The sequence below is a fragment of the Dermacentor albipictus genome, chromosome 8 (assembly GCF_038994185.2).
Source record: "Dermacentor albipictus isolate Rhodes 1998 colony chromosome 8, USDA_Dalb.pri_finalv2, whole genome shotgun sequence".
Classification (NCBI taxonomy): Eukaryota; Metazoa; Arthropoda; class Arachnida; order Ixodida; family Ixodidae; genus Dermacentor; species Dermacentor albipictus.
Genome location: NC_091828.1, coordinates 5,450,045 through 5,460,744, shown reverse-complemented (window position 1 = coordinate 5,460,744; position 10,700 = coordinate 5,450,045). Strand labels below are relative to the sequence as shown.

Here is a 10,700-nt window from a genome sequence, read left to right as displayed (position 1 = left end):
GCGTACCCGCTATCTCCCTTATGCAAGCGGTCGTTCGGGGGAAATAGCAAGTTTGGGCATTCCATCTCTCTGCTCGGTCCGCCATACAAACACCTACCAAATTTCTCCGACCACTCGCTCCCAGACGCAAAGCTTTCCACCACTCCGTTGCAACCCAGCTGAATGGCGCACAGCGGATAATAAACCCATCTGTTTTAATTGTTCCGGTATTGGACACATCGCCCGTCATTGCCGCAACCACTGGTCGTCGCCTCCTCAATGGTCGTCTCCAAGTCACTACCGCCAAGTACCAGACAATCGTACTTTCTCGCCCTATACGCCAACTAGGAACATCAACGCCGACAGTGCTCCAGCAAGATCCACCGCTCCTCGTCTCCGCAAGGTCGTAGGTCCCGTTCGCCTCTTGTTCACCGCTCTTCGTCCCCTTCTGCAACCGGTCGCTTCGCTTCGGGAAACTAGGCGGTGCAGCTCCCGGAGGTGAAGCTGCAACTCTGACCCGGCCCACAAATCCTCTGTTGACCCTGCCTACATGTGGAAACCTACTGGACATTGAAGTTGATGGCGTTCCTGTTAGATCTCTCGTTGATACAGGAGCGCAGCTTTCAGTTATGAGCGCTGCTCTCCGCCGAAGGCTCAAAAAGGTTCTGATCCCCGCTTTACCGTGCACCGTGCGAGTCGCCGATGGGAGTACGTCACCTGTCCTTGGAATGTGCACAGCACGTGTGACCATTGGGGGCCATTATACCGTTGTTCTATTTATCATCCTTGAACACTGTCCACACGACCTAATTCTCGGCCTCGACTTCCTTTTGAAACACTCTGCCCAAATTGCCTGCTCCGCAGGTGTTGTACGGTTGGATCTGCCGCTTCCTGCCGAAGCAACCACTTGTGCTCCACACCGCTTATGTTCTGCTGAATTTGCAAGGCTGTCTCCACAGGCGGCTACAAATGTCCTCCTGACGCCCTGTCCTCACGTACCTGATGGCGTTTACGTCATGTCGCCGCTTACTGACGTGGTTTTGTCGCGTAATATTGCCCTACCGAGCACCTTAATTCGGATGCCTGTGCTACCTCGACGATGTGATTGTGTTTTCGCCGAACTTCGAGAGCCACCTGCGGCGCCTCACAACCATACTCTCTGTGTTTCGCAGGGCTGGCCTTCAGCTAAACTCCTCCAAGTGCGATTTCGGTCGGCATGAAATCAACATGCTTGGTCATCTCGTAAACGCTGCCGGAATCCAACCTGATCCACAGAAAGTTCACGCCGTGCAAAATTTTCCTGTACCTTGTTCTACGAACGATGTCCGTAGTTTTCTGGGCTTATGCTCTTATTTCCGGCGATTTGTGAAAAATTTTGCCGACATCGCTCACCCTCTCACTGACCTTCTTAAGAAAGACGCCTCTTTCTCTTGGGGACCACTACAGGAGAAAGCCTTCTCTACCCTGATTGAGCGGCTTACAACTTCCCCGATTCTCTCACACTTTGACCCTTCTGCGCCCACTGAAGTATGAACTGACTTATGGAGTGGTCATGGCATCGGCGCTGTCCTCGCTCAGCGTCAACAGGGCCAAGACCGTGGCATCGCTTACGCTAGCCACCTTCTTTCCACGCCCGAGCGAAATTACTCCATTACTGAGAGAGACTGTCTCGCGCTCGTATGGGCGGTCGCGAAATTTCGAGCGTACCTTTTCGGTCGGAGCTTCTGCGTTGTAACCGATCATCACGCCCTCTGCTGGCTCTCCTCTTTGAAGGACCCAACTGGACGACTTGCACGTTGGGCATTGCGCCTACAAGAATATACATTTTCTATCATATATAAGTCAGGACGCCTGCATTATGACGCTGACTGCCTGTCCCGCAATCCCGTGGATCAACCGGACGATACCTATGCAGACTCGGACATCAGTGTTCTGTCCCTCTCCGGCTTCCTCCATATTGGCGACGAGCAGCGCAAAGATCCTGTTCTTTGAACACTTATGGAACGCCTAAGCTCCTCGCCCAATGACCCATCCCTTCGAATGTTCACCTTGCGCGATGGAACTTTATACCGTCGCAGCGTTCGTCCTGACGGCCCGGAGCTCCTCCTAGTCGTCCCCAAGCACCTTCGACTCGCCGCGCTCTAGCTACTTCATGACGCTCCTACTGCTGGACATCTGGGCGTCACTCGTACTTACGACCACCTGCGGCGCCGCTTCTTCTGGCCCGGCATTTATCGCTCTGTGCACCGTTATGTTGCTTCTTGCGACCTGTGTCAGCGCCGGAAGACGCCTGCTATGCCTCCCGCTGGTTTGCTTCAACCAATTGATATACCTACAGAGCCCTTCTTCCGTGTGGGCCTCGACCTCCTTGGTCCGTTTCCAATTTCCATCAAAGGAAACAAATAGATTGCTGTAGCAACCGATTATGCCACTAGATATGCCATCGCACGAGCGCTGCCAACCAGCTGCGCTACAGATGTCGCCGACTTCTTACTTAAAGACGTCATCCTGCACCACGGCGCCCCTCGCCAGTTGCTGACGGATCGCGGCCGCTACTTTCTATCGAAGGTCGTTGATGATCTGCTCCGCTCCTGTTCTACAGATCAGATTGCTACCGCGTACCACCCTCAAACGAACGGCCTCACCGAGCGACTCAACCGCACACTCACTGAAATGCTCGCCATGTACGTTTCCAACGATCACCGCGACTGGGACGTCGCTTTACCATACGTCACTTTCGCATAGAACTCGTCCTGTCACGACACTGCCAAATTTTCACCATTTTTCCTTTTGTATGGCCGCGACCCCACCTTGCCTTTTGACACGTTGCTACCTTCCGCAGTACAGTCACCCAGCACTGGTTACGCTTGCGATGCTATTGACTTAGCCGCCCAGGCACGAGATGTCGCCCGTCATCGCCTCAAAGTCCAGCAAGCTTCTCAAAAGCGACGCTACGACCTTCGGCACCGAGACCACCATTTTTCACCTGGTTCCCTTGTCCTTCTCTGGACGCCTTCACGTCGCGTCGGCTTGTCCGAAAAACTACTGTCCTGTTTTTCTGGTCCGTACCAGATCTTACGCCAACTGTCCGACGTGACCTACGAGATCGCCCCAGTCGGTCAGCCTTCAGTGCCTCCCAACGTAACCAGAGATGTTGTTCACGTCACCAGGCTCAAGCCCTATGTCCTCCCATTAAGTGAGGCTGTATAACTTGCACCGGGACGGAGCTACCCCGCCGGGAGGGTGATGTTACCGTGAAGTGAAGGAAGTTGAATTAGACTAGAGAAAGACGAAGTCTGGCAGTTGCCTGAACGCCATTGTAAATATACGTTATTTTATACTCGTGGGCCTGCTTTCTTCCCGCAACAATATATAACCACTTTTTTGACTGTAGCATTTGGCATGTACGAGCCAAATTTCAGGCTCCTACAGCCATTGTGGGCGGTATGTGCATGTTATTGGTATAACAACTGTATGTTGGTATAATAACCGAAGGCCATTCCCATATGATGGAGTTGACCGTGTTGCAGTCCTTTCAACTGAGCAAACTGAATGCATCATCTGCTATCCCTTTTAAAACATGTCCATACCTGCCAACCTGGCGAGATAAAAAATCGGTAGACATTATAAAGCTTATAGCGCGTTAAAAAGACAAGGACGAAGGTGAGACGTGACACACACAGGCGCTAACTTGCAACAATGCGACGAAACGTGCGACGATTGTTGCAAGTTGCGACGATTGTTGCAATGCGACGATTGTTGCAAGTTAGCGCCTGTGTGTGTCACGTCTCACCTTCGTCCTTGTCTTTTTAACGCGCTATAAGCCTCACGATGTCTTACCAACAAGCCCAAATCACTGCTTTACGGTAGACATTATTCACGCCAAACGGGGGTGGGGGGCGGGGGGGAGGTGCATTCACTGTTTCAACTTCCGGTGGGACCGTGGGTGGGGGGGCTTCATTCAAACTTTGAGGCACTGTTCGACGAGTCCTTATGCAGGACATTGCAGCAGCAGACTTTGCTCACTTAAAAAAATTCGTCGGAGCAGCTTTGCTCAAAACATGGTCCAGACTGACGGCCCTTCACTAGCAGCAGGCGTTGGAGGGTTGTGTTGCACACTGATGAGCGGAACTCAGTCCTAGTTTTTCGCGTCATGCTAAAGATCCTCTCACACTTTGCATTGCTATGTGGTGTCACGAGTAAATCCAGCATCACCTTAGCAACTTGGTGAAACACGTTTTCCATCAGTGTTTTTCATTTTTCCAACCATAGACCACTGCACGTCCCACCTTTCTTCATTGAGAATGTCCTCTGGAAGACTGTGCGCCTGTAGTGTGGCAAACTCAGCTTCGAGAGCATGTAAAGCATCTTCAGCAGACTCAGTGGAATCTCGGGGCAGCAGCTGAGGAAAACGCTGAACAATGAAACGAAGGTTTGAGAGTGATGCCTGCGAAATAAATTTCAGCTTGGCCACCTCTGGATTCTTCAGAGTTGCGTCCACATCCATAGCGCTTTGTTTCGTCGCATTTGGGAAATATTTTCCGCAGAAGAGGCCCAACATAGTCACTGGAACTAAGGGGTAGGTTGTGTTCCGACGAAGAATCCCGTCAACAGGCACTCCACACGTATAACACTGTCGTCGCACTTGTTCTGGAGAAAGTTCACTATGTTGCCTTGCTGCTCAGCAGCGCGAACATAGCTTTGATGCTTCGCCGTGCAAACACGCAGTTTCAAGTCGCCTTTGACACCGCAAGACACTCTGACGCCGCATCCACACGTTGTACAATATGCAAAATGTTCTTTTCTTGATGTCAAAAAGCATGGAAATTCAGAAGTATAAGATCGTAAGAACTTCTGCAAATACCTCTTCTTGGGCTTTGATAGTGTCATGGCATCAAGCACACGAAGATTCTAACTTTACACAGTGCACAGCACACAGACAGCCTAGCCAACTCTAATCATACACACAAGCAGCAGCAACAACATGCACCATGGAGAAAGGCATGCATGAAATGCAAGAGCTACAGTGGCTCTGGCTTTGGCCGGCTTGCTAGGCACCGTAGCCGGCTGCTTAGTCAATGATACCGATGGTGCTAGTGCAGCCATTGTTGGTGACGCTGACGATTACGATGTGGCTGTCCATTCTGCAGTGCCAGTTTCGAAAAACCATTAGTGCGTGAACGGAGACCACTTTTCGGCAGATATAAGACAGTGATCGTACAATCAGAAAGTTCAGTTAAAAATCGGGTCTCCGGGCGAATTGGGAGGGTTGGCAAGTATGCATGTCCCACTTGGTCGGACTCCATCATGTCGATTCCTGATTTACGACAAAGTGCCCGCATGTCCTCTAAGAGTGGTAGGACCATGTAGATGTTTGGGCACGAGATGCTAGCACCTTCTTTGCCATGGCCACATGACCAATGGCCTTTCCAAACAGATCCCGCATCTTTTGCTTGCAGGAATTCATACTTACAATTTCAGTTTCAAGATTCCCAAACCAAACCTTTGCTGTTCCTTGTAAGTAAAATGTAACATTTACCAGCATGACCGCATCGTCCCATCAGTTGCTTTCACTCACATGCTTGTATATGGCCAACCAGTGATCAATATCGATGTCATTGGTTCTGGAAAACATGCCTGGATCTTTTTGCCACGCAAAGCCAACCATTGACGTTGTTGCCGCTGAGGAAGAGGCCGCCTCTTCTGCCACTGCGGCAAAATAGATGCTGTGGAGCTGTATCGTAATGAGTTTTTAGCCAGCCCCTCTACCAAAATGTGACATAGATAAAGAGTAGGCAAAATTATATTCACAAAATTTATACAGAGAAGCCACAGCCAAGATGGCAGAATAACAAGAACCATGAATGTGCTTTTACGATCGTCATCTTTGTCGTCCTGCTGAGCTCCTTCTTCAGAATACGGGAATGGCACGTAACATATCTAGAGATGTAATAGTCGAGATTCCCTTGCATTCGTGTGGATATAATCATGCATTGGGCAGAAAGACATGCATGTTTAGCCACTTTTCATACCACCAGTAGATGGCATCACTGCCACCTACAAAGTCTTCTAGATGGAACGATGTCATTGGGATCACTTAAGCCACCATGGGAATCTTGGGTTGTATGTGAATTTGCCAATCTCTGTGCTTATGGTTTCAGATGTCTTTGCGTCTCTGTTGATGACATTTTCTAATTTTTTTCAAGCAATCGCACAAACTTCTAAATGCCCAAAGGGCAAGCTTATATTCACATACTTAAATCGTGAATTGTCGCATTTAAAATGCAACGTTTTGTTTAAAACAGTAAATTGGCAAAGTCAAAGCATTGAGGTGCTCGTGACGAGGTAGGAGGTTGTAGTATGTGTTGGAACTGATGATTGGTTCACAGACTTCCGCAATGACAAAGCTCCAACAAAAGCCACGGTATAGGTTTTTGGGTTGGATGCGCACAAGAACATAAGTGTCCATAATAAAGGGGTAAGGGTGTTCTCGCTCTCCAATAAAATAAAAATCCGCAAAGGTTCCCGAGAAAAACTTTCAAGCATACTGTCGTCCCATATGCATGTACAGCATGTCGCAGAAAAAATTACACCATGTGGCCAATGCTGACAGTGGCCTGCTGACCATTAGGGAAGGTACACAGTATGCTCAAGCTGCCCGAGCAACAGCTTCAGTGGGTGCTAATATGGTATTATATCATTACCTTATGCAGAAAAAACAGAAAATAAGAGTTTTGGGTTTTGCGCACCTAAAATTATGGGACACACACTGCTGAATACGCAAAAGAATGCAAGCAGGGCAAGGAAGCTTAGGTGCACTAGTTATTAGTCCAATGGAACTATCATAAACATCTTTTATTACTTAAAACCATACACCTATATATAGAGTGTAAACATGACCAGAAACAGTACACCAATATGCAACATTTTGTCAGTAATGTCATACCAAGACGCAAAGTGCCACAAATGAGCCTAGCAAGTACTGGTCTACGCAAGCATTTCTTGCTCTGTATGTTAACAGTACAGGGTCTTGAATATTTGGCTGCGTGTGTTCAAAAAAACATTTTGCACTTACCGCAACACTATTCTTGCTGAAATTTGCAGAATGATCGCATTTTGGCGTCGACTTCGTTTAGTATAACACTTGGCAGGATTAGTCGCCTGTTTTCAAAAACAAAAATGAGAAGCTATTTTCGGGTAAAAATGGCATCTTAAAAGCTGGCCCTGGCACAGGACTTGTGTCCCCACCTGCCGTCATCGACAGAAAGCAACATTTCAGAGAGGCCTGCCGCGTGTTGCACGTTCCTGGAGCAAGCTACTGCCCTCCCTCAAATGCTGCTTTCTGTAGATGATGACAGTAGGCGACACAAGTTTATGCTTGTGCCGTTGCGGCAGCAGCTAGCATCCCCATAAGTGCATGCAAATTACCACTTTTTTCTTAGAAGCCAGGCAATTAACCATGTCAATTGTTATACTAAACGAAGTCAACACCAAAATGCGATCGTTCTGCAAAATTTCAGCAGGAACAGTGCAGCGGTGAGTGCAAAATCTTTTTTTTAACATGTGCAGCCAAATATTCAGGATCCTGTATAAAAAGTAAAAGGTTCGCAACTTGAGTGTTTGCTAGAACTCATTCTTTTTCTTTTTTTTGAGGGGGTGGGGAGCGAGTACCTTGTTATCCATGTACCATGCATTTCGAATTTAGAGTTAAACAAAAAACAAGAAAACTGGTCCACTTCATCTTGCGCAGGCAACGCCCAAGAGAGCCTCACTAAAGGAGCAGGGGTGGCTACTAGTGCCTTCTACTGGCACAAGTATCTGCAAATGAGTGCTGGAAACCTAGAAGCAGCCAAGCTACAAGCCCCGATGTGTTCCTCTTGTCTGTTCTTTTACTCGCCCTCAGTTTGTCTTCTTGGAACCCTCGGAGTAAGGCGGCGGCGGCCCTTCTGGCTGCTGCGGTTATAAAAATGAAAAAGAAAGAAAGAAAAAAGGGGCTTTATAAGCACATAATAAAATGGTAGGTTGCACAAGAGCACAAAATTGGGCAAATGTCTGAATACCACAGATGCTAAGAAAACTTCCTTTTTCGAAGCCAGGGCAGGCACGCTGAAATCAAGTAGCACAACCTATGCAAGTTTGCTCAAGCACTGTAATGCATTGAGAAAATTTCTCTTTGCAGAGCCGTGCTCAAAAAAAAAAAAATTAATATTCTGTCAATGCCACGGCCTCTACACTTTTACTGAAGACTTTACATGCCCTGCGTTTCGTTTTTATCATTTTGTGCATTCTTGAAAAACAAATCTTGTTGGGTGCGTGAAGTACTTAAAGTAATGATGACTGAAGAAAGCAATAATTTTTTGCACACAATTGGACATAACTGTACGAAACATTGTGAAGTGGTTTTAATGAAAATATTGAAAAGCTGTTTCATAGAACTACCTTCAGCCCCTACAAATAAATGACTGCAGCTTTGAAACTGGCTGCATTCTCTAACCTGGTAAAGCATCTTAACATTCGTTACTACTTCCAAAATAGCAGCCTTCAGTAAATATGGGTCTTCACCAATATAAAAACGAGTGATTCCACAGACACATATTATTCTAGCTGTGGTGAAGAGGAAGACGAAGAAGGCACTCGTGTGTCGGCTGTGCGCGCGATCTGCGGTCGTCTACTGCCAGTGCTACTAGACTGTGCCTAGTACGGCGTACGGCAACCGTCACTCACAGCGTACACACTGGTTCCCATCCTCCTTTATGCCAGCGACCATACCGCGTGTCGGCAGCCGAGCGAAAGATCATTAACGAGCAGGTCGACAACATGCTGCACCGTGGCGTCATTCGCCCTTCCCACAGTCCTTGGGCGTCTCCTGTAGTATTAGTACGCAAAAAGGACGGGTCAATACGCTTCTGTGTGGATTACCGTCGACTGAATAAGATCACTCGTAAAGATGTCTATCCGCTGCCTCGGATAGATGACGCCCTCGACTCCTTGCAAGGCGGGGAGTACTTCTCATCTTTGGATCTTTGCTCCGGCTATTGGCAAGTGCCGATGGCAGATGATGACCATTGAGAAGACAGTTTTCATCATGCCTGATGGCTTGTACAAATTTACCGTAATGCCATTCGGGCTCTGCAATGCGCCCGCTACTTTCGAGCGTATGATGGACACCATCCTTCGCAACTACAAGTGGAAAACATGTCTGTGCTACCTTGATGATATTGACACGTGTATTTATATTTATCGGGCGACCAGGTTTCACCGCCTAACAAATCTTATCGCACAGCGCGGGAGGCGCTTGCATGTATCCGAAGTTTCTGGAAAGTTATAGATGCTTCTATCCGCAGTCTGTTGTTGCCGAATCTTGTGGTATCTGATTTATTCGCCTGACGCGAATGATGTAGAATTTTATGGAAGGCACGCGGGTCCCAACGATTAGTCTGGAACATTCGACGATTGTGTATAAAAGCCGACACACTTGAACCGCAGATCAGATTTTCGACGATCGCCGACCGTGTTCACCGCTATCGTTGTGCTATAAGTGTAGCCTGTTTTGTGGGCACAGGTTCGCCCAATAAAAGTTAGTTTTGTCTATCACAGTATTGCTACTGTGTTCGTAACGTCACCACCACGTGACATCTGGTGGAGGTGCTTTTGGTCCATGTACCGGACGCCCCCGACAAGCTGTGATCCAAGCCCGGAACGCAAAGACAACACCAACGCAGTCCCGGACCATCGAGCAAGCCGCCGTCTTCAACAACTGCCCCCGGAGCACGGACTTTTGCCTGAGACGATCAGAAGGATTGCCACCAAGTCCACCCCAATGGCAGCCCCGGCATCGCCCATCGTGCTACAGCAGCCCAGGGAGCCTCCGATGTTCCGTGGTTCAACTTTCGAGGACCCGGAAGGCTGGCTTGAGACGTACGAGAGAGTCGCTACGTTTAAGAACTGGAACAGCGACGACAAACTGCGATATGTCTTCTTCGCATTGGAAGACGCGGCCAGGATGTGGTTCGAGAACCGAGAAGCCACCCTAACGACCTGGGAACTTTTCCGAAGCGGCTTCCTGCAGACATTCGCAAGCGTCGTACACCGAGAACGAGCCCAAGCGCTATTGGAAACTTAGGTGCAGCTACGTAATGAGACGACCGCGATCTACACGGAAGAAATGAGCCGTCTCTTCCGCCACGCCGACCCTGAAATGCCCGAGGAGAAGAATGTCCGCCTTCTGATGCATGGTGTGAAGGAGGAACTTTTTGCCGGAATGGTACGAAGCCCACTGAAGACCGTCGACGAGTTTCTTCACGAGGCCACCAGCATCGAGAAGACACTCGAGATGCGAAACCAGAAATTCGACCGCCGCACGACCTCGACAAACTACGCCGGAGTTCAGTCACTGGCCGCCGCCGACCTACGCGAGACTATCCGAGCAGTCGTGCGGGAGGAGCTACAAAAGCTGTTCCCATCATCACAGCCTGAAGTGGCTTCGATTGCCGACGCCGTGCGTGAGGAACTCCAACAACAACTTGGAGTAGCCCCTGAATCGCCGCAGCGTGAGCCGCAAGCGATGACCTACGCCGCCGTCGCACGCCGTCAAGGACCCCCTCTGCGACCGCGCCAGGGCCCTGTCACGCCACAGTTTCGTCGTCCGCCGCCGCCAGCACGACCACCCGTCGCCCAGCGCACCTACGCGAGGAAGACGGACATCTGGCGTGCTCCTGACC

At 49.2% G+C, this 10,700-nt stretch overlaps 1 protein-coding gene across 1 annotated transcript in view; it reads right to left on the bottom strand.

Moving 5' to 3' along the window:
• Positions 1–6,815: 6,815 nt before the first annotated feature.
• The window catches only part of LOC135908135 (WW domain-binding protein 2-like), a 180,006-nt gene continuing 176,121 nt past the window's right edge, over positions 6,816–10,700 (bottom strand). Inside the window, exon 8 of the mRNA XM_065439901.2 lies at positions 6,816–7,932. Coding sequence (XP_065295973.2) covers positions 7,879–7,932 — 54 coding nt within the window. The 3' untranslated portion in view covers positions 6,816–7,878. The remainder of the gene's footprint in view (positions 7,933–10,700) is intronic.